This window comes from Aphelocoma coerulescens, chromosome 1A (genome assembly GCF_041296385.1).
Source record: "Aphelocoma coerulescens isolate FSJ_1873_10779 chromosome 1A, UR_Acoe_1.0, whole genome shotgun sequence".
Classification (NCBI taxonomy): Eukaryota; Metazoa; Chordata; class Aves; order Passeriformes; family Corvidae; genus Aphelocoma; species Aphelocoma coerulescens.
Window position 1 is genome coordinate 23,944,929 of NC_091014.1, and position 26,215 is coordinate 23,971,143.

The 26,215-nt window shown below is 39.4% G+C and overlaps 1 protein-coding gene across 2 annotated transcripts in view; it reads left to right on the top strand.

Annotated features, from left to right (window-relative positions):
• Positions 1-820: 820 nt before the first annotated feature.
• The window catches only part of FAM3C (FAM3 metabolism regulating signaling molecule C), a 30,831-nt gene continuing 5,436 nt past the window's right edge, over positions 821-26,215 (top strand). The window contains exons 1-7 of one of the 2 annotated variants that reach the window (XM_068996512.1): positions 822-959; positions 14,393-14,452; positions 18,294-18,398; positions 19,521-19,550; positions 19,956-20,079; positions 24,538-24,596; positions 26,127-26,177. In XM_068996512.1, coding sequence (XP_068852613.1) covers positions 14,440-14,452; positions 18,294-18,398; positions 19,521-19,550; positions 19,956-20,079; positions 24,538-24,596; positions 26,127-26,177 — 382 coding nt within the window. In that variant the 5' untranslated portion in view covers positions 822-959; positions 14,393-14,439. Of the gene's footprint in view, positions 960-14,392; positions 14,453-18,293; positions 18,399-19,520; positions 19,551-19,955; positions 20,080-24,537; positions 24,597-26,126; positions 26,178-26,215 lie in introns of both variants that reach the window. The other variant, XM_068996522.1, reaches the window with a different exon arrangement.

Consider the following 26,215-nt stretch of genomic DNA (forward strand, 5'->3'; position numbering starts at 1 on the left):
CTGACACTAATGATGTGTGATATGCCCTACATTTTGGCTGTGGCTTTGTTCTCTGCTAGGAGCAGTGCCACGCTGATTTTGTAAAAGTGCTCTTTTGCTGGTTTGACAATAGTGGAATTTACAGAGCTCTGCTTCCCCAGCACTTTCCATACCCACCCCAGCAATAGTCCAGCGGAGGGAGTTAGGCCAGTAGAAATCTTCCACACAATAGAATGCTGTTCTTCCTGTTTTCGTCCCCACCTACCCCAACTACCCCTAACTCCCCACCTACCCCAACTCGTGGCAGGGTTAGAGGAAAATCAGTGCCAAAAAAAAAGACAAAGAAGAGACAGGATCATATTTTCTTCTTATTCAATAACACAGATTGGCTCAGTTCTGCTAATCATAATGTTTTTAAAAGAAAAAGGTTGGACTTTATTTTAAAACAGAAAATGTAATTTCTGTTCGGTAACAGAAGAGCACTTCTGGTGTGTTTGAGTAAAAAAAATCAAAGGCGTGTAAAATATAACAGAAAACAAGCAGAAACATCTTGGTGCCCAAGTGCCTCCCGGGCCGGGCACCAGGCTGCCTGGGGCACGCCGGCACGCTCAGCGCGGAGGCGCCGCTCCCCCGCGCAGGGCAGCGCGCAGCCTCCGCGGCGCGGGCGGGCCCGAGTCCCGAGGCGGGGCCGAGTCCCGAGGCGGGGCCGAGTCCCGGGGCGGGCCCGAGTCCCGGGGCGGGGCCGAGTCCCGGGGCGGGCGGGGCGCGGGGCGGGGCGGGGCGCGGGGCGGGGCGGGGCGCGGGGCGGGGCGGGGCGGCCCCGGTCCGCCACCGGCAGGGGGCGGGTGCGCCCTCCGCGCCTTCCTCCCTCCGGCTGCGCGGCGGCGGCGGCTCCGCTCGGTTCCTGCTCGGGCCGGGGCAGACTTCGCGGCGGGGCCGCCGAGGGGACGCTGCGCGAGTGTCCGCGCCCTACAGCCCCGGTAGGTGCTCGCGTTCCTCCGCGGGGCTGCGCGGGGGGTGGCCCCTGCCCGTCTCCCGCCGGGCATCCCGCCGCTGGCTCCGCCGCCCGGGCGGGCATCTCTCTCCTCTGCGCGGGGCAGCTGCTGGCCGCCAGCCCCTGCCTCTGCTGCTGCCTTTCCCCCGCGGTGCCCCTTCCCCGGGCCGCCCGGCCCTTCCCCCATCCCCTCCCGCCCCGGGCGCGGTGAGGCGGGCCGGGGCCGCGGGTCAGAGCCGGGCGGTGCGCTGGGCGGGGGTCTCCCGCCCGTCCTCCGCTCCGCCGCCATCCCGGCCCGGCGAGGGGGTCAGGGCCAGCCTGGAGGCGGCGGTGGGGCAGGGAGCGAGCGCCCGGAGCTGCCGGCGGTGGCCGCGCAGGGGGAGGAGGAGGAGGAGGCTCCGGGTGGCGGCGGTCGCGCCGGCAGGGCGCCCCGGTCCAGGGAAATGCGTGAAACGCTGGCAGCGTGGCAGCCCATTCCTGCTGAAACAAAGTCAGCTCGGTGAAAACGAGATGGTGCTGCTGCTCGGTGGTGGTGCTCCCTTGGCTTTCTCGGTGGAGTACGGGGCCGCGGACGCTGTTGGCAGATGGGTTATAGGGCTCAGCCCTTGTTTAACTAAAGCGCTAAATGCATCGTTACGGAGAGCAGCCGTGAACTCCTACGGAGGTTGAATGTGCTGTTTGCAGAGAGATACTTGTCGAACCTGCCTGTGTGCCTTTGATTACTGGCTCCTCTGAGTTGCTGAAGTAGGAAAAAATACAGAAATTATATTTACGGTATTTTTGTCTTAGGTAAATGCTATCATATGTTAAGCCACGTGTTTGCTTGAGCCACTAAGGGGCTGTGTAACTCACCTGTCTTGTTTATCTTCCCATTTTCTCACATTTAAAAGAGATTAAATGGTAACGTAATAACTCCAGACTTGGGTGAAGATCTTTGCATATTCCAGATATTTTTAATGTTTTGCATGGCCTATAATGCTGCACAGGCTTGGAGCCCGTGGTGACTTTACTGGTGAACCCAGCTGACTGCTCTTCTCTTTTATCTAAGTATTTATTTAATACTGAGTGGGAAGTTATTTAGAAAAAGAACCAAAACCACAAACCCACACCAGAAATGGCTAGTTAATGACTGTATAACAGTCGTGTTGTTTTCTCTCTTTTAGAACTTTCGAAACTTCTCAAGGTGTGAGTGTCTTAATGATTTCCCTACAGGGTTTCTTTTAAGTATGAAGAAATCTTTTTCAACTGTTGATTTGCATAGTTGTTTGTGTGGCAAAACAAGTTTTGTGACTTGCTTTAAGCCTGCAGGTATGCTGTTCACAAGCTAATAGCTTGCTGTTGTCATGTGATGACATCTAATCACTTCAGGATGGAGGAAGCACCTGTTTGTTGCAGGCCGTTGCTTCCATCTCTCTGCAGAAGTCCTGACCATTTCACCCAGTAAGAGTGCAGAGTAAATAATAATAGTTGCTTCACGAACCAGCCTAAGTGCAGCCCGAGTGCTTCAGGGCATATGTGCTCTACATAGAATCATAGAATGGTTTGGGTTGGAAGGGACCTTAAAGACAATCTATTTCCAGCCCCCGTGCCATGGGCAGGGACACCCTCCACTAGACCAGGTTGCTTAAAGCCCCATCCAGACCTGGCCTTGAGTGCTTCCAGGGATGGGTTACCTACCACCTCTCTGGCAAACCTGTGTCAGTGTCTAATCACCGTCCCAATACCAACCTCTGAGGCACACCACTTGTCACTGCTCTACTCCCTTGGACATTGGGCCACTGGCCACAACTCTTTGAGTGCAGCCATCCAGTGACCACCCACATTTAATGAGAACTCTTAGTGCTTTAAGGAGGGAGTGAGAATGTAGAAAGGATTTAAAATTTTAGTGGAACTTTGGAAAATTAATATTTAAAAAGTGAATTCCTAAATGCTTAGTTTTCAGGTTTTGGGGAAAAATACTAACATACAAGAAACTGATTTATTTTTTTTTAATAAGATCATAAGGTGGATTGGTGCTGTGCAAAAATACCTGTCTGCTTACAGTTTTTTTTGTAGCCTAAAGATTAGGTGTCCATAAAATGAATCCCCAGCAGACACAGAGAACTTGTTCTTAAAATTTTAAATTGATCAAAGAGAACTTGTTATTCAAATAGAACTTAAGTTCTGGTTTTTGAACCTGTAGTTCCAGTGAAGTCGGGGGTTGACATGTGAGTGTAATGGCTGCAGGTCTTTCTACTTATATCAGTAATCAGTGTGTCCATGAGTCATTATATAGGTGATATGTATGTTCAGTTCTGAGTTTTTCACTAAAATTTCCTGAGACTGTGTAGGACTTGAGGCATGATTATTGTAAACCTCTATGTTTTACCTGCCAGTGTCCAGCTGTATAACCCTGTGACAATTGTTTTGCTGTCAACAGTACTTGGAAATATTGTAATCATTTTGCAGTTTGGAAGGATCTGCCTGAGAAGTCTCACATTGGTCTGAAACCAAGATTGTACATAAATTCTTATAAAAGATGTAATTTTTGTTAATGTCAGAAATCTGATAGTCTTGAAGTGAGACCATGACATGGGTAAGCAAAACTAGCAGCCCAATGCTGCTGTGCTTGGTGTCTCAACACTCTTGAAAGTTGTCCTCTAATCTGTCATAAGTTACATTCTGTTACTATGTTAAGTTTCCTTAGTGAGCAGAATTACATGGGTTGGAGCAGCCTGGCAGGTGAGCTCACCTATCTCATAAATTTTTAATGCTTCCTAATACTATGTAGGCCTGAGGTAGTGACATGAGAACACAACAGAAGTGTGATGAGGAAGTAACTTTAAACTGGTATTGCTGCTTGAAATTTCATTTCTTAGCTTAAGCATCTGTAACCTATAAATAGGTGCTCCTGGCTTCCTGCTTAATCATCTAAAATTCTCTGTCTAACCATGGATCCAAGCATAGCTTCCTCATACTTTTCATAAGGGTATATGCATCCTGAGAGGAATTTTTTTGTGAAAATAAGTAAATATTTTTCTGGGTAATTTGTAGCTCTAATTTCCCCCTATAATTTGTTTCCATCTGCTTGCCTTTCAGTGTTATCCACAAATTTAAAAACCTTATCCTTCCTCAGTATTTCATTGATGTTTATAATAAATGGTGGATGACTATATTAAATGGTATTTCACCCAGGGTTCCTGAAATTCAATCACATTAGAGTTTTCACAGGGCATTAACAATAGTTACTCTTTTGGAATTGTTCAACTATTTTTGCTCCCCATATACAGTACTGTATCTTTGTAATACAAAAATAGTCTGTATCTTCATTTGTAGACTGAGCTGCACCTTAGAATTTTCCAGCCTTGGCCTCATATATCCTCAGTGCCAAGAGAGTGTGAAACAGACTTAGTAGAAGAGAGGAAAACTTTGGAAGATTATCAGGACAGGAGGAGCTGCTGGAGTAAACTCTGTACTGCATTTAATGTGACTGTTGAGTCAGTATTAGTGGCAGAAAGTTTCATAACGTGTTTATATGTACAAACACATGCTAGTTCTCATGACAGTCCAGTTAACATCTTTACATTGAAATACATGACAGTCTCCCCCCCCCATTGATAAGACTTGCTTTCTTGTGACTGGCTGACTTCCTTCCCTTCTCCCACCCTCTCTCCAGTTGTCTTTTGTCTGAGGAGAAAGTAACCATCTCCTACTAGCAATTTTTTATTTTGTTCTTTATTTTGATCTGTTGTGGTATCACCAGTTAGTTGAGTTATCACTTCACAAGTGTTTAACCTGGTGTTTGCTAGTATTGCTGCTGCTAGAAAGCTGCTGACCTGCTCCCTGACAGTTGATTCTGCTTTTGGATCAGCCTTGATACTCTTGTACTTTCTAGGGAGGTGGTTGAGGGAACTGCCGTGGCTGCTCATGTGCTTGCTGGTCAGCTGAATATCAGTGGCACGTGAATGGTTTTGGAATTGCATTTGAGTCCATTCAGGCAGAAGTTTATTAAAGGAGTTCTTGTAACAATTAGGGAATTTCTCTTAGAACAGCTTGATTCAGAGGGGATCGCATCAGGAGTTGTTAGAGTATGCAGTGGTTGCATATCAGCATCTTTGTGTCAGCTGTGCATAGAGCCTATCACTGAGGGATGCTGTTCCTCAAAGGAATTTATATGTTCCTGATGGGGCAAATTTCTACGTAGGTAATGACATACAGTAAATTCCTATGCAGCATAACTTTAGATTTCCCCATCCATGATGATGCTTAGATTATTACACATCAAAGGATAGAAAATGGCTGTGTTGGATTTTAGTTAGTGGATGTATACCAGTTGTTAATTAAATATTTAAGTGTACAAATTATGTAAATATATAAAATATAAAAAGAATACATTGTCCCTAGATATTTTTTTCTGTGAAATTATTCCTCTCAGATAGGGCTTATGGTTTTGATAGTGGTTGCTGTAAGATTGCACCTAGCCAAGATGTAGGTTGTGGATCTTTGTTTTGATATCTTGATGCTCAGAAACCAGTCTAGAAACTACAGGTTTTGGGACTGTCTTGTGCATCTTCATTAGGAAGAAGTGAGTCACTTTAGAGCTGTTGAGAATCATGTCACTGACTGCCTTCCTCTCTGCTTTCAAGCATCTTTCATCTCATCACTCACAAATGCTAGCCTGTCCTGTGCTAATATGGACCAGTAGCAATGACTTGCCTGTACCACAGAAGCGCTTTGGTTCTGGGTGCCTCATGCACATGGAGGTTATCAGGCACCAGCAGCAGTCTCATATATGCAGTGTGATCCCATCAGCAGTATTCTGTAGGCATAGCATTCTGTGTGTTGAGCCTGCTGCTGCCCTTCTTCCCAGAGCTGATGTACAGTGCTTTCTCTGCTGGGTGCTCTGCTCAGCCAGTGACATGCTCTTTTAATCCTGCAAAGGGCCAAAGCCTATCCAAATGCTACCTCACATGGGAGATGAGTAGATGACAAGGGGCACTGCAGTGGAGCATGGATTTCAGTACCCCTAGGAACAAGAGGAACTAGGATACCAACAGTGCTGTGAGCAGTGTCTGTTGCTGGAGAGTACTTTCCCCCAGCTTTGTAGTGAGATCAGCTTGCTACTGAGAAAAGGTTAGAACTCCAACATGCAGCCTCAGATCATGCTGAGCTTTTGATAAAGAAGCTTAAATGCTTGGTAGGTAGTACAGACAGATTTGGTTTTATTTCCAACAGCATGAGGAGATGTCCCTTGTTACTATTAGTAGTCTTAATCCTCTCTGCCTTGCAAAGTATATACAAACTCCATGGCTTGCTGTGTTTGTAGTCTTGGTATGCATCTCTGGGATGAAGTTGTTGTGGTGGTCTGTGCAGTAAATGAATCTCATTCAAAGGATGATCATCTCATTCTGACACTTTAAAGCTACTATCTAGAGTCTTATTGTGGTTGGGAGAAGAACAGTGCAGAGGAGCCAATCGGTTTTCCTGCAATAAACCTGGAGCTATAGAGGAAGTATTTGTAATGCTCCTTTCCTCTTCTCCTTGCTTGCTTGATAACTTTATTTTAAATAAAGTATATTTAGTATAAATAGTCTCAGTAGCCTCAGTATAAATGATGTTCTGTAACCATACTCTCAGGTACATTTATGTGGTTGTATGTTGTTCTGTCAAGTCCTCAGTACATGAGACGCATGGAGCTCCTGGGGCAGGTCCAGCAGTGATAGTTAAGGCATGGAGTATCTTTCTTACAAGGGAAGGCTGAGAGAACTGGGCCTGTTAAGCCTTGAGAAAAGATGGCTGAGAGAGGATCTCATAAATGTCTGTCAGTATCTGAAAGAAGGGTGTCAAGAGGATGGAGCCAGGCTCTGCTCGGTGGGGCTGAGCAGTAGGACACAAGGCAACGGGCAGCAATTGATGCATGGGAAGTTCCACCTAAATAAAGTTCTTCTGAGGAAGAACTTCTTTGCTGTGCAGTGATAGAGCACTGTAACAGGTCGCACAGAGAGGCTATGGAGTCTCCCTCACTGGAGATATTCAAGAACTCTCTGGACATGATCCTGTGCAATGTGCTCTGGGATGACCCGGCTCGAGCAAGGAGAGTGGACCAGATGACCCACTGGAGTCCCTTCCAACTTGAGCCATTCTGTGAAGTCACAGTAATGATGTGTGCATTTATTTTTCTTCATGCACATATCCTTTGGTATGGTAGTTCTGTTGAGAATTGTTCTATAGGGCAGGATAATATTGTTGATAGTGATGCAATATTCTAATAAGAGGCTTTGTATTTTTTATTGATATAAAGATGTGAAAGCTGTTGTATATTTGAAACATCTACTAGATTCTGGTAACACCTTCAAGTGAGACCTGGTGATCCCATAGATAAATATGTTGCAAAGCTTTATTTACTTCCTGTTGTGGAAAAACTGAACAGACTTTGCTGTCTTACGAAGTCAAGGTGGTAATTTGTTTCTTAAAAGTATGACAGAAAACAAATAATTAGTTTTGAACTTTTGAACAGGTGGTAATTACAGCAGTGTTTCATTTACAAAATAGTTTGAGGTACCTCATTCTCTTAAATCCTTATTGTGAGATATATGTAGTTTGCTGTGATAAGGTGGGGAAGTAAGTTGATGAATGAGGTTCAGCAATTTGTCCTTGAGGATTTTATCTATCTGATCTTCAATACATGATACTATCCAACCCGATGAAACACAGAGCTAAGATTCTCTTCAATAGGTATGTCAGCAGCAATGGTACGATTTACTTTATCATGTATAAATAGTGTGGGTTTTAGGGAGCATAAATCACATTCTTAACTATATGGGCCAGTAAATTTTGTGTAATAATTGAGAAGAGTCTTCAAAGTATGGATTGAGTGCTTATAAGACTAAATTCTTTTTGTTGTTGTTGATTGGTTGTGTTGCCTTTTTTTTTTCTTGGATTGGTTTGGTTTTGTTGTTTTAATTGCAAAAGGAATGTGGGTTGAGTTTCATTCTCTGTAGGAAGAATGAATGCCTTAGTACTTTTATCTCAGCCTCTCAGGATTCAGAAGAATTTTTCAGTGTTTGAGACTGGCTAGTTTGTGTGTTGCCTAAGGTGAAAGTACCGGCTTGATGCCACTAGCAAAAGCTTGCATGGTCAGTGATTTGACATGCCATTTGGGAAAGGTTTGTTTTGCACATCAAGTATCAAAACACTGAGGCACAGTGCTGCTTCTCATTTGTATTTCTTTTCCTAAAAGTGAAACCACATAGTGGTATTTACAACATAGGATATGCAACAGTAACTGAATTATCTATTTTTAATTTTGGAATAAGCTTGGGTTTAATTTCTGAAATTTATCTGCATTTATTTGTTGTAGATATAATTTGATAGAAGTAAAATAAAATCTTATTTTTACAAGCAAACACTTTGGGTCTGATTCAGTTGTCTGGAATGCCAAGGTGAACCTTAATATGTATATGGAAGAACACAATTTGAGTGTTATCATTTTTATAAGAAATTAGTAATTTTACTTCATGGTACCATTTGTCACAAAGGAGAAGAGAAAATATGTATTCCTGAGTCTCTAAATTGTTCTGTGTGGACACACTTTTTGCCTATGTGGATTTCTGCCAGAACCTCAAAGAATTTGTAGGGGTGTAGGAGTGCTGCCTGTAGGGAGCAACTACTGGGGTCATAGCCTGCGTTTCCAGAAGACACAAATGGCGCATGATTGTACAATAAAATTGAGTGATACTGTTTACTTTTTTAAAGATATAATTCTTTTCTGTGTGTGTCCTTCACTAATTTCAAATTAAATTAATTTTGTAAACATACTGGAAAAACTATTCGTAGCCTAGCAGAAAAGTAAGCAATCATCTGGATAAGAAAATGCATCCTGCATTTTAATGAAATAGTCTTGAATGATTTTGAATGTGTCTGCTGTTTTGTCCATGGCAAATAATTCAGGTTGGCACAACCACTGGTTTAAAACCAGAAATCACATAAAAATAGCTAATGCTGTCCTTGACATATCTAATTCACTGTATAAATTTGAGTAAACCACCACTGCTCTGAACTGCTTGAACACAACACACTGAAATATCAACAGAGGCTGGATTAAACACAACGTTGTTTCATTGATTATATTTTACCAGGTATGAAAAGTTATTTTTTTTTGTTTGGAAGATTTTTTGCTGTTCTGACAGGAATAAAATGTATCTCCTAATCATTGAGGAATGCAGTTTGTGCTGCCAAAAAAACAAAAGACAACATCCTAATCTACTAAAGTCTTGGAAATAAAAATAAAAGCTCAAGCCTTTTTCATTTTTTTTTTCTAAGTAATTTTGAATACTTGTTTAATTCTAGTACAGTGTATGCTATTCATATTAACAAATAACATATATATACAAAAACAAGTATAACATTATTTGACCTTGCTAGAAAGTATACAAACACTTAAGTCCTGGTCTGGGGAAAAAATTTCCCCCTGAATTGAATGCAAAGCATCTCAGGCTGCCACAGATTTAATATTCTATAACCTGGGTACAGATTTGCATATAATAGTATAGAAATGTGGGCTTAATATTGAAGGGGACATTAGCTCACACCTTGTAGGCTATCTGTGTTAAGAAAAACTGTCTCTGTTTCCAGACTTCTGTGATGGTTTGCAGCCTCCTTTTATATTTTTTGTTTATCCTTGTAACTGGAAGGTTGTTTTTCTTCAATATTATAACTGCAAATAGGTAAGCAGCAGCCAGGGAATACTGAGAATGGTTATTCTTAGCATTTTTTTAGAAAAAAAATGTTTTAAAAATACATATTTAAAATAATAGTGTATTTAATATATGTTTTAGATTTGTTATAAATAATAGTATTTTTTAAAAATAAAATTTATTTCTAAATAATTTTAAAATGGCACCTTGAAGATAAGAGATAAAGATGTCTGATCCTTACTTCTCTCGTTCACAGTTCCTTGCAAATCAGACTTGATTCTTTTATCCCTTAGTTGGTTTATAGGTCATGTAATTCTTATCTAGATTCTTCCATTTGGGGATTATGCATTAAGATAGACTTAGAAAAAAAACTGCACATGGGTCTCAGTTAAAAGTCAAGATAGCAGGGTATTTTTTGTTTATTTAGGCAGAGCAGAGTAATTGCCTTTTTTTTCCATACACAGCAGTCCTGTCGGTGCAGTTCACAACAGTTACACTTTTGTGGCAGTACGACATTGTTGACCCCAATATTAGAGTGCTGCTGTAATCTCTTTTTCCATTTCTGCTGCTTGTTTTGCTGTGCTTGATGTCCATTTTGAAGTGTATTACTTTGTTTTATTGAGTGTCGTTGTTGATTTTGGAACCTCTTCCTAATCACCTAAGGTCAGAATTCAAAATTATCTTGACCTTCTAAATTCTTGCCTCTCATCTTTGCTTGTTTTTGTGTACCCATTTTGTAAGTGTAATCTACTCATGTTATCAAGTTGCTAATGGAAATACTATTATCCTGGGAATGAAATAGACTAATCTACATGTTTCATTATTATCCTTTGAAACATTAGTTACAATCGTGTTTGAAACCCCTTTTAAACCGAAGTTTGTGGCAAGTGGCCACAGCTTTCTGCACAGTAAGTAGGGCAGAGGTTGAACTCCTGCCCTAGAGACGTGTGCCCCATGGCACCATCTCTGGACTAGTGTCAAGAAAAGCCTGATAAAGAATTAACCAAATTGAATTGCATTCAGCTTGGGACTGAAATCTGCACTTCATTCAGTGTTATGTCAGTGAGGCAGTATTAATAAGAACTGTTAATTTGTCAATTATCTCAGTGCAGTTTCCTCTTGCACAATGATTCTAGGAGGAAAACTTGCTTGATGACCACTCTGTCTAACACATTAATGTAGAAAGAACTCAGTCTTGGTGTGTTAGAAACTTGATATCATCTAAGAAAATATGGTGATGATTTGCTTGGAAGGATTATAGGCTTGTAATTTTCCTAAATGAAGTCATATTATAAGCTTCCTCTGGGAAGGACCTAGCAGGGTTCCCTCAAGAGACACAGGTTACTTTTAAAGGCAAGCATCTGCTGGTCTACTTACTGAAGCTAGTTTAGGTATGAATAAAAATACATGCAGTAGTTCTGTGTATTAATGCATTAAATTTTTTGTATTTGTGTTGAGTATGCCATAGCACACAAGTTAATCAACAAGTGGAGCAGGGTGGAGGAAAGCCCATTGTTTTACTTGTTTTTTTAAACTGTAAGGTACTGTTTTCTGTGCCCTGTGCAGAGCATATCAGACTATTATGGGGGTTGTTTGGGATGCACAAGGATGCAGAAAAAAAGCAACCGGTAACCTCAGCTCCCAACTGTCTTTCCGTATATCCTCTCCCTAGTAGTTTCGATCCAGAATAAATATTCTTTTTTGCATGAATAGACATGCAACTCCATGCAGGGATCTGGACAATGACATGCTAGCATTCAAGAAGGATTTATAACCTGTAACTTCTTTTTCTTCTCCTGTTCAGGTTCTTTTGTGGATAGCTTTTCATTTCAAGGCACTGCTGCACAACAGAATTTCTGGTTTCTTTCTGCTGGCCAAGTCGTAGACCTTGACTGCTAAACTTCCTAAGTTTTGTGCTAAGAAAACAGTCTGAAGTAAAAGAAAATCTGTGTTTGAGTCATATAGTGCTTCCCAAACCCAGCCATTTTACTTTGAAACTTGGAGATGTTGATCACTTCTGTTTTGTGTTTTCCTTGGCCTTTGCATCTCTGTAGGGTTTTGCTGTACTCATCGGGGCACTGCCTCTCAACCCTGCTATGGACTGCACCTCCTGCCTCAGCCTCTAATAAGTGATACTTGGGAGCCTTTTTGTACTGCCTGACAGAACACAATGTAGTAATAAATCATTATTTGCATTACTTGACATTCATAAGTCAGGAGGATACTGGGGTTCTAATTCTGCTGCCTCTGCTTGATGGAATCTTACATCAAAGAAGAGAAAAATAGTGTTTGGGTTATTTTGGCCCATTTCCTAAAGCAATCAAAGGAAGGTTGTTGGTACTGGTTTTGTGCATCTGAATCTAAGCAAGCTTAGTTGTGGTCCTGTGTTCTTTGTTTGTTTTTAAATGATCCTAAAATGTGTACTATTAAAAATTCCAAATCATTTCTTTAGTCCTCTAATTTCAGTTACGAGGTTTAGTACCAAAGATGTGGGGTAATGGTCTATAAGTGCTCATAAGGGTTCGTGGCTTGTCCTGTTTTATTCCTGTTCTGTCTTGAAATATTTTTTCAAAAAAATCTAAGATAATGAAGTGTAGGAACAGGACTTGATGTCCATAAATTATTTTCCCGCAGCTGGAAAGCGCTGTGCAAGACTTGTCTGTACTGTAGCACTACTGTATTATTCTGTAAATCAAACCCCATGATTTTTCAGGATACTGTAATTTAGAAAAATAATCACTAAATTTTGTAAATTCCTTTCAAGTTGAGGCATAGCACACTCATTTTCCCTTTTTCTAAATAAAACAAACATTCCACACCTAAAAAAGAATGCATACTCTTATTCATTGATTGCAACAGATAATGTTCCCTGAGATGGGTGAAAGGGGATGTTGGGATAAAAGCAGTCAAGGTTAGATCATACGATTGTTTCACTTAGATTCTTTTTCTGGGTTTGTTCATATTCTTCTTTTCATGCTTTGAATTCATGATGTGTTTTTGTTTAGAGTAAAACGGAAAAAGAAACTTCTTTTTTTCAGTGCAGACTTAAAAGAAGCTTGTAGTTGTTCCAAGTACAGACGGTGTTTATTGTAACATTGGTATATTTCTGGGTGTGTGGAGAGGAAGAAGCCTAGAATAATTCTGTTCACAGACTTTGAAATAAATTGGGTTTATCTGCCCTAATGGATTCTTTTTTGCCTTTTTACAAGGCAGATAAATACTAGCCTTTCACTGAAAGAAGTTATTATATGAGGATATAATATATGTGGCTACAACTAAATGGATATATTATGGTCTATAGTATGCTGTGAGATTTCCTTTACAGTACAACATTAGCGCTTAGAAACATTTGTCTGCTTTTAAGCTTTGGTGATAAGTATTTTCAAATTCCAATAAATATAAATAAGTATTTCTGTATTTGCAATTTTTTTCCCTGTTTATTTCTCTGCTGACCATTTTCTTGTAAACTTGAAGGGATAAAGCAGAATGACTGAGTCTTTGGCAAAGAGGATCTGGACACAAATCACTGAACTTGAAGATACTGAACTAAGTGAAGGCAAAAGGTTATCTGCATAATACGAATTTTTTCTCCTTAGCATAGACCATGAGAACTATGTGGGTGTTTTGGTGCTTGTCTCCAAATAATTTGTTTTTCTAATAATTCCTAAAGATAATGTTTTTGATGGTTTTTAAAATCATGGCATAGGAGTGCAGAGGGTTAGGGATGCTTTTGTGATGGGGGTCTGGGACAGCTACTTGGATTAGGGTGATAGCTGATTACATGTTTTCAAATGTGGCCTTAGTGTAGATGATTCAACAAGATCCCTGAATTGGGGGAAAGTCTTGCCAGATGGTCACACTCGGTGCAGCATGGGCCCACCAGGACTGAGCATGAGCATGGTGCAGAGCCAGCAGCAGCCCTGGCTCTGCTGGTAGAGGGCAGAAGATTTGGTATGGCCCCTGGATCCTGCATTGCTTGAGGAGGAGGAGGAGGTGGGAGCTTTTGTGCAGAGCCTGTGGAGTTTGTGGCCCACTTTGACTCTGTGTGGTGAAGCTTGTGGTTGCTTAGGTGCTGCTTGCTTAGAGTGGTTTTCAGTTTATTCTGAAATAACTGGAGTATTAGGGTTGGTGCTTCTGTCATTGCTGACCATGTTATTCCTCTGGCTGTACCTATGAATGACAAATGTGTTGTTACATTTCTGTAATGCATAGGTTAAAGTGTTGCCCTTCTTTCAGATCCATTGAATGCAGTTCACGTAGTATCCTAAAGGCCAAAATGCTTAAATATTTTCTCTCCAAAGCATAGTTTGCTATGCTATGTTGCCAAATAACAACTTGCACCCAGAAGCAGGTAGGGTTTTGAAGGAGTGCAGGTGGAGTTGTTGACTTTTACCACATAGCTTTAGGAAACTAAAGACTGCTTAGATAGCACACTGGTAAGTACTTAGGTCACAGATTGAAGGATTGAAAGTTAAACTGAATTTGTAGCGGATTAGATGAAATTAGTGTTTTTTCAGAACACTTGTTTTGTGGAGAAACAAATGAAAGCAAGACATCAGAAATCTATCTTAAATCTTTCCTTAACTGTGAGCATTAAGAAATAGGTATTCAGAAAAATCATCATTAATTTTATTAACTAGAAAATCTGTGGGTTTTTTATTCATCACAAAAGTGGGGTTTTGGCTGTAATTATGGTGAAGTGGTTCTTAGTTTTTGTTTTGTTTTGTTTTGTTTTTCTCCATAGGTGGCTGTTTTAATGCAATAGTGTCATTAGCTGGCTGAAGACTAAACATGAGAATAGCAGGTAAGTACGCTCAGTAAAATCAGACTTTGGTCATTTGTGAAACAACTGCTATAGACAACAATAACAAGTTGTGACAATAAGGTTTTAAAGTCATAGAATCATAGAATACCAGGTTAAAAGGGATCTGAAGAATCATCTGGTCTGACATTTCTTGGCAGAAGCATGGTCTAGACAAGATGGTTGTCTTGTGAAGAGTGGAGATTTCCTCAAACCTTTGATTTCTGATTAGTCTGTCAGCACACCAGGAAAGCCAAGGCCCTTGTGCCTAACTAACTAGTCTGTCAGTGTCCTATTATGGGGACCCTTCAATGAACTTCCTTTTCTCTGGGTGGATCTTGAGTGACTCTAGTAATACATATTTTTGTTACTCATTGGTGGAAAATTGTCTTACTTCACTGTTACAGGTATAGTCAATAAAATATAGAGTGCATGCTCAGTGGGGGGTGGTTGTACCTTGGAGGGAGGTAACTTTGGAATGATGGTGTGAGTTAATATTACAATTAAATTACAAAGAACCAAGTTCATCTCAGGAGAGTGATTTCACCACAGTTACTGCTTCAGCAGCAAGATACCTGCTGCTATCTCCCTTGGTTGACAGGTGCTGTGCAGGTTTATCAGCTACAAAATACCATCTGATTTCAACAGAGCCTGGCCAAAGTGTTTCTACTCTTCTCCACCCTCTGTTCCCCGTTAGCTTGTGCTTGAGGTTGCAGACTGTGTGTGTGGGGAATCATTGTGGGATAGGTTTGGAGTGTGCTCACAGCATTCCATCCAGGGAGTAGCAGCTGTATTTTACCCTATAATTTTCATGCTGCTATAACTTCCTCTAGTTTGGACCCATGCCATCTTTATACAATGGCCCAGCATTTTGTCCAGGCAAATTTTAAAATGGCCAATGTTGGGGAGTCCACCACTTCCCTGGGGAGATTATTCCAATGTCTGATTGTTCTCATTGTGAAAAATTTTCCGTGTCCAACTGGAATCTTCCCCAGAATAACTTGTACCCACTGTGCCTCTTGTTTTTAATGTGACTCCTTGCAGAAAGGGAATCTCCATCCCTTGAAGGGTAGTTTTACACTTGTCCTTGTTGAAGTTCACTATTAGTGTTAGCCCACTCTTCCAGCCTATCCAGGTGTTCCTGCAGGTTGGCTCTCCCTTTAGACGTGCTCACTTCCTCACTCAGTTTGGTATCCTCATCAAACTTTGTCAGGGTATGCTTCACTTAACTGGCATAACAGGCACTGCTGTTCTACTTTATTGATGTTTAATGAAACTCATTTTGGAATTTGGGATGGTCAAGGAGCAATCACCTTGTTAAAATGCTGTAGCTGATCTGCAGTGACTGCTTAAGGTGCCACGACTTGACGTATTTTGGCTGCTATTTCTGTAAGATGATGAAGGAATAAGGAAATGGCAAATGGTTGTCTTAAGCCATTTCTTCCCTGCCTTGCACCCTAACTAAAATTGCTATATGCTGTTTTAAGTGCCTGAAACTTCCTGAAGGGTTGCTGGGAGTTTGAAAACTATAAAAGCTTTTTCATAGAGGTAAGTTACTGTGGTACAGGCTTTGAGAAACTAATTCTACTTGACAGAAAGTATAGTGGTTGTAAAAATAAGATCTTTGCCAATACAACATTAAAAGAAAACATTATTTAGGCATTTTGTCAGAGTAGAATAGCCTGTGTAGCAATGGAACAGTTTTGAGTTCAGTTGAGTGCACTGCACTTTTATCGATAGTTGCAGTATTATTTTGCAGAAGGAGAAATTGTTGCCTCTTCTCGGAGAAAATGACACCTTTTCCAAGACTTTGTTAATGCATGAAATTGGTCAATTTCTGTCACTACTCCTAAATTTGTTTTATTAACTACAGTATGTATAACTGGGAGCAACTTGCTAAAGTAAATCTGATAAAGAACTGGAAAATGCTCCAATTTTTAGGTGCCTGATTCACCTGGAAAATTGTTTTCCAAACATGTTTAGGGATTTTTTTCCCTTCTGTCTAACTGGGGTTTTTTTGCTAAAAATCACAAAGAAGATATACCAGTTCCTATAGAATGTTTCACCTGTAGCAAACATGCCAGTTTTGGTTCAAATGCTTGAAGAACCTCCTAGGAGATTTCTTACTCTTCCTTTGAAGGGAGCACTTGCCGTTCAGTTGAAGAGCTCAGAATAGAAAGTAGAGGGGATGGTTAGTCCTCAGACTGAGTTCTCATTCATCTCACATACTATATACTAAAACAACATGGTTTCTAAATGCCACTTGCTAGATGACACATTCCAAAATCTGGTACCATCTTGTGGTTTTAAGCAGTGTTGCTTGGAAAACGTTTACCTCACTTTTTAACATATGTTCAGATCATCTGTTTCTCCAGTGCTAGTGCATGGTTCCCTTCCTTTCAAGTGCAGTGATCTTTGGAGTTCCAGCATAATATTTTTAATTTAGGTTTGCACCTGTGTTTTCTTACATCATAGTATGTATGTGCTCACACATGAAAAAGACCAAACTACAAACAAAAAACCCTTGTATCTTTCTTCATCTTCCTTTTCTTTTTCTATCCCCTTATCTTTTTTTAGCCTTTTGGGAGGATTGATTAGCATCTCTCATCCTTCTGAAGGCTGAGTAATCTGTCTATTTTAAGATTTTCTGAACAGCCCATCACAGCAGCAGTCTGAGATCTGCAGGAGTATATAAGTTTGGTTTTTTCTAGAGGATGTATTTGGCTGGCAATCTGAGAAAAAGAAGCATGTTTTAAAGTCGATTCTTCCAACCAGTTTGACATACTGCCATGAGATAGGAAGGCAGGATGTTGATCAGATGCCTCCTCACCTGACTTCTACTCTCAGTATTTTACAGTCAGTTAAGAGTGGAGTATTCTGTAAAAATGTATTGCAAATTGTGCTAAAAAATGGTGAGGTTTGTGGCAGTATCACATGCATTTCCACTTCAGATGTAAGTTGCTGTGGTTGTGTGCTTACAGCTCCTCTCCCAAAAAGTAGATTGGCCACTCAGCACTGGAAGAACTTAGGCTTGTAAAGCTTCAAGCTACCTGAGACCTCAATATGTTAAAAGGGGGAGGGTAGAGGTACTGCTTTTTCTTACTTATTTTAAAATAGCCTTTGAGTCATCAAACTTACTTTTTGAATGTCATTAATATGAATTTCTTGAAAAGTAGGTGAGAATGCTTGTTTCTGGTTGGCTGGCGGTTTGGGTTTGGGGTTTTTTGTTGTTTGTTTTTTAATTTAATACTCAGAGCTGACTGACCATAGCAGCCAAGATGCAGTATATAAACAGATCCCTAATCACTCAGTCTGGGCCATATGTTAAAACAGAGGTAGCTCAAGTTGAGGGCAGGGGGAAACACAGTATTTGTGAACAGTGAGGAGCCAGGTCCTCATGGCTAAGAACAGGGAAGTGGCATGGGGAAGGAGGGAATTTTGCTTTTGGACAACAGTCAGGTAGATCATCTTCCTTCATTTGGTTAAGATGGATTTTCATGGAAAAGTCTGGTTTCTCCTGGCTTGCTCAGCTGAGTTGGTGTACTATGGTGTCAGACAAGCATGAAGGTGGAGGAAGTTAAGACCAAAGTGTGCATTTGGTATGATAACCTGATGGATCAGTGCAGTTACATCCTACATTATAATATCCATCCTACATTATAATATCCATCCATAATATCGATACCTTTTTCAGATTTGTTCTGTTCAGTAAGTCTGCAAATGATCATCCTACTTCTGAGTTCCCCAGAATGTAATCTGATACATTTCTTTTGTTGCTTATTTTGGTAAACTAATGTTACCATTTCCAGATGATTTTTTGAAACTTTTTTTTGTTTCTTAACAGGTGCTGCAAAGTTGGTAGTAGTCATAGCAATATTTTTATTGACGTTTTATGTCATATCTCAAGTGTTTGAAATAAAAATGGATGCAAACTTAGGACACATATTTGGTAAGTGATGACTTTGTTTCCTCTGGACATCTATTAATATTTACTTGAGCCTTTATCAAAAATGTCGCATTCATTTTGCCTTAGGCTCTTCAACCTAAGAATTCTGTGTTTAGTATGTGTGCTTGTTATTTTATATATATAATATGTGTATTAAATTATTTTCTGTATGAAATATTTAACCTACTCTCTTAATGTGTTTGATTCTTTTGTCTGCCAAGGATACATAGTTTTGCCTGCTTTCTCTTTGTTTACTGGAAATGCATTCTTAGTGTAGAGTAATAAACTAGGCGACTTGAATCATGTTTCTGGAGGTCTGTGCTCTGCCTTAGTACTGCTAAAGAGATTCAGGATTTGTTTTGGCTGGGCTTTTGCTCTTGTGCAGGGACCATGTTAAGTTGAATGTGCAGTAGTCAAAACATTTCAGATGTGGCCAGGTTCTACACAGAGAAAGATCAGCAGTCAAGGTGTCTCAAAATTCAGAGTCTATTTTGAATCAGAATTGTCTTTCAAGGTGCTTTTCATTACCAAAAAAACCCAACAATCTTTGGTGCATGGGTGGTGGAGTTTGTGTTCTTTAACTCCAGATTACTGCAGTGTGAGCTGCCCTCCGAACCAGTCTGCAGAGACATCTTTAGTAATCAGTGAGGAGAAAGAGGTGTCATTCAGTTGTGGGCATGATGGGGGCACTCACATCTCTTCGTAGCCCAAAAAAGGGAGTTATGAATGGTTGGGTTGAAGTACACCTGAGCTGCAGGCTTCCAGTTTAGGTGAAAGGAACCCCATCCCAGTGAAGCTGTCAGGAGGGAATTAATTTCACTTTAATGCCTAGAACTCCATAAATTCTCAGAGGTTTTGGATCTCCATGGGTTTTTGACTCTGTGACTCTGAATGACTCTCAGTCATAAATTAAGGCAGTGCTTCTGAGTGGGATTCCTGATCACTTTCATTCTTCTAATGCATAAAAGTTGTTTTTTATTGGACCATGATATTCAGGTGTGTTTGATACTTCATTTCAACCACCCTGTTTATATAGGGATACAGAAAGATTTTACATTTATAGGACATTATATAGCAAATGACACTTTATTAGTAACATCTTGTAAAACTTTGTTTTCATTTTAGCTAGATCAGCATTAGATGCAGCTGCACACTGTGAGTATTCATATGCATGTATTACTGCTGTGACTTGCTTTTACTAATAACAGAAAGACTGATGAGTTTTCATAGTTAAGAAAGTCTTAATTACACTTCAAATGCAATCAGAAACTAATTTTCCTCTTCTCCTGATTTTCCTAAATTTCTGGTAAAGTCTGATTTATAGTTTTGGCTTGTGGCTTTTGATGACAGTGCCAGAACAAGCAGCAGGGTGACAGCAAGAAGTTGGAATAATGAGGTGCTTCAGGAACTTAGATTATTTTAACCTGCTCTGTAACTACAGATGTGATAGTGTTTGTGTTTGCTCTCTTCCTTGCATTCCTTCAGAAAAGTAACTGATATTTGTCTGTTAGCCTACCTGTGGTGTTCTCTCTAAAATCTTGTTTTATTTCCTTTTGAAAGCTACAAAACCTCCAAGATACAAGTGTGGAATCTCTAAAGCATGTCCTGAAAAGCATTTTGCATTCAAAATGTCAAGTGGAGCAGCAAATGTTGTTGGACCTAAAATTTGTGTAGAGGATAATGTGTAAGTATTTTTACCTGTTGTTTCTAAGTGTCTCTTTCAAATACTTAGATCACTTTGCACATAAAATCAGCAGTTTAAATTAGGGGTTTTTTTGCGAACAGTTTGACTCCATGAAAGTCACGTTGCATTATAACCTTGTCTCTGGTGAAGCACACCTAATGCTCTGCAGTAAATGCAGAAACATATGTTGTTTTAATGCATGCAAGATAGCTTGCACTTTGTTTCAGTGCAAGCTGAAACAAAGCTTGCACTGAAACAAGCTTTTGTTCAGGGTTAGTTAGACTTTGTCAAGTCAGATGCACACTTGTCTCTAAGTAACTTGTCCTTGTGCCTCTAGTAGTAATTCAGTGAATAATTGTATTGTCTTTTGCAAGTAATCTTTTAAACTGTATTTCCTCAGTACCAATGTCAGAACATATTTTCTACTTCGAAGGTTGACTTCAAAAGGGAAAAATAGTATTTTAATGATCAGTAGTTATTTAACTGTGCTGGTGGTAACTTAAGTTAATAAACTTAATATAATTGTGAAATGAGGAAAAGAACTGCTTGAGACACAGTTTGGTTTTAAGTCCTTTTTTTTAATAATAATACTTTTGACACAGTATTATCAATAATACTGTGTGTATTTAACTGAATACTTTTCAGTAATGCCCATAATATTAATATTTTTAGACTCTATTTTTCCTCTTAGGTTCTTCCTGCTTATTGTTGCCTAGAGTGTGCAGCTTTCTTTAACATAATCTATCCACTTGATTTTGCAGGTGACGTCAGAAAAGACATGTTAGTGTTGTTAGAAGGAGAATGTTTTTAATATCAGTCACACTTAACGCCTTTGCTTTCCACTTGCATTTAAACTACTCCAGTTCAGCTGTTTCTCAGCTCACACTATATTAGTACAGACAGCACGTACAGCAGCTGGTGCTAATGAATTCTAGAGCCAATGGCAACTTCTCTGTGAACAGCAGAACCCCACATAATAAATAGGATAATTCATGTACAAGAGAAAAAAATGTATTGGTAGCATTTTCCATCACTTAAACTGTAAGACTAGTCTCAAGTGATCTTAAAGAGAAGACTATTTTTAGCACTAACTAGCATTCCTCTGTAAGGCTGGCTTAGCTCAAGCTTGCTGGCTTGTGTGGGAGTCAGTTTGCAGCAGAGCATCCCAGTGTAGTTGGGGAGCATGTGCTCAGCAGGAGCTCACCTTGGCACGTGGGGACTACAGGCTGCTCCTTCTGCTTTCCATTCTTGCTGGTGACTTGCTTGGTGACCTTGGGCAGGCTTATCTAATCTCTCAGCACGGTGTTTCTGCAGGTGTTCTAAAACGTGCAACTGTCTCATTCTGGTTGCCTAATATAGGAAGCTTAATATCTGTGAAGACTTAAGCTGATTCAATGATTTAAAGTTTTGGGAATGCAAGTAATATTTTAATTTAAGGATTGTAGGGTTGTTTAGTTTGGGATTTTTGACTGATTTTTGTTCTTGCTGACTGATTAACTAAGAAGAGTTTTGGTATTTCTGTCCAAAAAAAAAAAGAAAATCCTCTACTAGATATTTTGCTGAAGAAAGTGATGAAATGAAAGTAGTTGCTGGAAAAAGTCCTCTAAGTGGGCACTTTGGTGCACAGCTATTGGATTCTAAAATCCAGCTTTCCTTGGCAAACATCTTTCTGAATCCCTTCAGAGGGGAACTGGTCATGTCTGTTTAAGTGTCCACCAGAATATTTGATTGATTTTATATGATCTCCTGCTTTGCTCATAAGAGGTTTTATTTCTCTTTCAAAAGCTCTCAACTTGTTGACTATAAATTCTTGGAAGAATTCTAAAACTGATGAAGGGCTGCCCTCCTGTGAGAAGTTGTTGCATTGCAGCCTGTTGTGTTTGTGATGGTGCACAAGCTGTCTCAAGTGTATAAAGTAAAATACCAGTCCTGAAAAAACCTCATTTCCTCTCAAGTAGCTCTTTTTTTAGAGATATTTTGTGAACTCACACCTGAAAAAAAGGTTGTTTTTTTGTTTTCTGATTACTCTGTGTTTCTCATACTTCCAAGACAGGACAGCAGGAACAAGTTTTCGTAATTTGTAAATGATATTTACAGAGTAGCGTATTTTTCTTATGTATTAAATGTAAGGATGTCACTTGACTTATGAAAGCACTGAAGGTGCTGATACAATTCAGAATGCAAGTAATTTCTCAATTTTTCTTTTTAATTAAATAGATATTTTAATGTGAAACATGATTTCTGCTGTATATGAGTTCATTTGTAGCCTTGTTCTATATTGGGAAGCCATAATCAGAATTTAAAAAAATGTGCTGGACTTACCATCAAAATATTAAATATTGTAGTTGCTACTTCATGGGCTTTTTAGAAGGGGCTATATTTACTTCTTTGCCAGCAACTTCTCCCTGCGGTTTTACTTTATTAAGAAGCCAATTGCATGATTGTGCCACAGTGACCAAATAGCAGAATGTTGTACTACATTCCTTGAGTAACAAGTAATTCTTGTATTCATGGTTGCAGCTTTTGTTACCTGAATCCATTATAACTTTGTGCATGTGTGGAATTGCAGTGTCTAGTCATCTCAGATATTTTTGGACTGGTATTTATTTACAGATAATTTTGTAGTTAAAATGAAAGGAAGTTCTTACTCTTTTTGGTAAAAGAAATGCCCACTAAATTTTGCAGGAGGAAAGGAATTTGTTCAGAACTTCATTGCCTTTATTCATTTATGTTCCAGTCTTTATTTGCCATATGTTTTTCTTGTTTAGAATGGATGCTCAGACATGACATGACAATCAGATGATCAGAGCAGAAATGATCCTCCGGGACCTAAAATACTTCTAGAGTTCCCTACTAAACAGAACTGAATTCTGCATTTCAGCAGAAAATCTCAAGTATTTTCTTTCAGAATTTACTGATTTAGAGTTTTAATTTAAATCACAGTTTTTGGCAGATAGTATAACTTAAGGGACTAACAGAAGAATATGAACTCTATCATCTCTGATTACTAGTTCTTTAAAACCTTTTAAATTCACTGTGCCAAGAGTTGCCATTATCTGGTAGTCTTTCATGGCCTCTCTGAATACTGAGTCTTTCTGATACTTGTTTATTCAGTTTGACATTCCTCTAAATGTTGACTTCTGTCTTTATCCTGGGTGCAAAAGATAGCACCAGAGAAGGAAGATTTTTGACATACTTCTATGATAGACCATTTCTTGTTGCTAGCCTATCACTAGGAGGTTGGCATGAGAAAGCTGACATGGAAGCTGTGTGTGTAAAGAGGCATTGCTTAGAACAGCTCTTCAGACATGACCTGAAAATCATATTGCTACAGAAGAAATGTGAAAAAAGTTTTGAACATAACAGGATTGTACACACGTGCAGCCCCTTCCTAAAGCCAGCTAGAGAGGTTAGAGAAATCCTGATCAGGATGAAATTAAAGCATCTGTTAGAGTATGTTTGTAACTAAGGACATGTGTGCACTTACATGCTTTTGCTGAGTGCTTTCTTTAATCTCAACTGAAGGCTTCTTCATTATCTTAAATCATGTAATTGTTCCAAACGTCTATTTGTCATGTTTATGTTGCCTCTTTTAATCCTAGCTTCAAAGTGTTGATGCTGGGATAGTTGGGGTCTGAAGGCAGAACAGAGTTCTTCACACAGAGCCAGTGAACAGGGATGAGGATGTCTGGAAGCTTCCTCTCACTGGAGTGGTACAGCCACCATGGTCTAAGGCAGCACAGCTTCCTACCTAAATCTTAACGTTCCTGTTACCTCTTCTTTACCTCTCTGAAGGGTTTCCATTTCATAATGGGACTCTTCTTTCCAGCCCCTTTGCCCCTCTGAGTTTGGTCAATAAATTACTCTCATAGATTGTGACATTTTTTTGGGGATGTGTGATTGTAGTCCAAGACTGTATGCAACTTTTGCTTAAAGTCCCATCAGTGTGCTAACTATTTTTCTTGCAGTTAGACTTCCTGTTGTGTGTATGAGTAGCTAAGTGCTTTGCCTTTCTTGTTTCTTAATGTGGATTTTAAGTGCTTCTGTTCAGTTAGCTTTTAAATTTGTTAACACATTTTTGTTCATTGTGTGCTTACAAAAAAAGGCTTAAAATGCTGGTTATGTGACTGTGCTGAGCTCTGCAAATTAATATTTGGTTATTTTTTAATACATTAATAACATAATGACATAACACTATTTTTTGTGACACTTTTAATATACAGACATATATTGAAACTATGATTAAGCAATCAAATTAAATCAATACAACTGGGGATACTTGATGTAGTATTCTAAATTCAGTGGTGCTTTAAGAACACAGATCAAGAAGATTTAATTTAAGTTCTCATGAACATGCAGTCTTTTAACTATATATCTCTTTGATCCTATTAAAAAAACAGAAATATTTCACATCAGAAGATTGTCCTATTAAAAATAAAAATATTTATTTTGTTTCAGTTTAATGAGTGGAGTTAAAAATAATGTTGGCAGAGGAATAAATGTGGCCTTGGTCAATGGTAAGTGACATTTTAAGTGAGCAGATTGTTGTCTTAATTTTCAAATTGTTTCTGAAATTTAAGGTGAAATACTATGGGGTGGTAAAAGGCAAGCACCAAGGAGAAAAGGAAGTATTCAGCTTACTTATACTGAGGTAATGTCAGATATTGGCACTGACACCTTGTTATTACAAAGTAGAAAAACTCAGTGCATTTTTGTTTCTAAAAATGAATTGTAAAAACAGTAGTGTGGAGTGCTGTGATGACTGTCTTGTTGATACATCATGTAAATTCCTAATGCACCAAAAAATGGAAAAAGATGTGAGATGCATGCTGCTTCTTTTGACCTTGTGTGTTGCTGCCACTAATTAAACTGTAGACTGTATTCTTCTGTTGCTCTGTTTACAGTGAAACTTTTTTAGCTTCTTTAACAGTTTTGTTACTACACAGAAAGACCAGTTCATTATTCCCTCACTTGAATCAATGTATTTGGTCTATAGATCTTGTCTGTAAATACATCATGTTAGGTAATTGTGTTCAGGGTTTGTAATTTTCATTAAAACCAAACTAATTTAACTGTGTGTTACCTTGAAAGCTGAACTGAATGTCAGTATTGGGACTTTTGTCCTTAATGTGTAGGAAACTATTCCTTGTAGCACTGAGATAGCACTTTGTCATTTCACTGCAATATAAATTCTTGTTTTTTGTGGATTGTACTCAGATTTACATCATCTAAGGCATAACTCGAACAATGCTTCCTAATCCTGTGTTGCTTTCCTAAATTGTCTCAATCTGTTCAAAACCAAAATACCTATCTTTGTATTTTATAGCTCCAGTCTTTCTCTCTGTCTTCCAAACTTTAAATGAATGTGTATGTTAAAAAAAACTTCACCTTCCATCAAATACTCCTTTGTAGACAGCATAATAAAAAAAGGTAATGAGACATAATATATTGTCCACTTTGTTCTATTTATTCTGGATATTCAAAGCTACCTACAATTTCCAGTCTATAGCAAAACATGCAGTCTAATTTTAATCTTTTCGATTTTCCATGTGGCACAGAAGGCAGTCTATAGCTGTACTGTCTAGTTTTGCAAAACCAGCTTTTGAAAAATGCAGATATAGGAACTGAATACTCTGTGTTGGTTTAGAGCCTGTGGGTGTTTTCATTTATTTTAGATACTACTTGAAGCAAAATCGGAATTCTGCCTAGAATCATAGAATGGTCTGTGCTGAAAGGACCTTAGAGATCACCCAGTTCCAGCCCTGCTGCCATGGGCAGGGACACCTTATACTAGACCAGTTTGCTTAAAGCCGCATCTGGCCTGGCCTCCAGCACTTTCATGGATCTTCTCACTTTTTTCCTCTTACCTTTTCCTATACTTTTTCACAAACCACCACTTTTCGTAAAAGAAAAGTTACCATAATTCATTTATCTAGTGTCTTCTGCAGCACTTTGACAGCGTGTAAGAGGAATTGGGCATGTTTTCTGTAAAATAATTTTGGCTATATTTGATGGTACCAAATGTTTCTTTTTCTCTTTTCCTTCAGGTAAAACGGGAGAATTATTAGATACTAAGTTCTTTGACATGTGGGCAGGAGGTAGGTGCAATTACACTGGTCTTTTTTTCTTCCTTCTT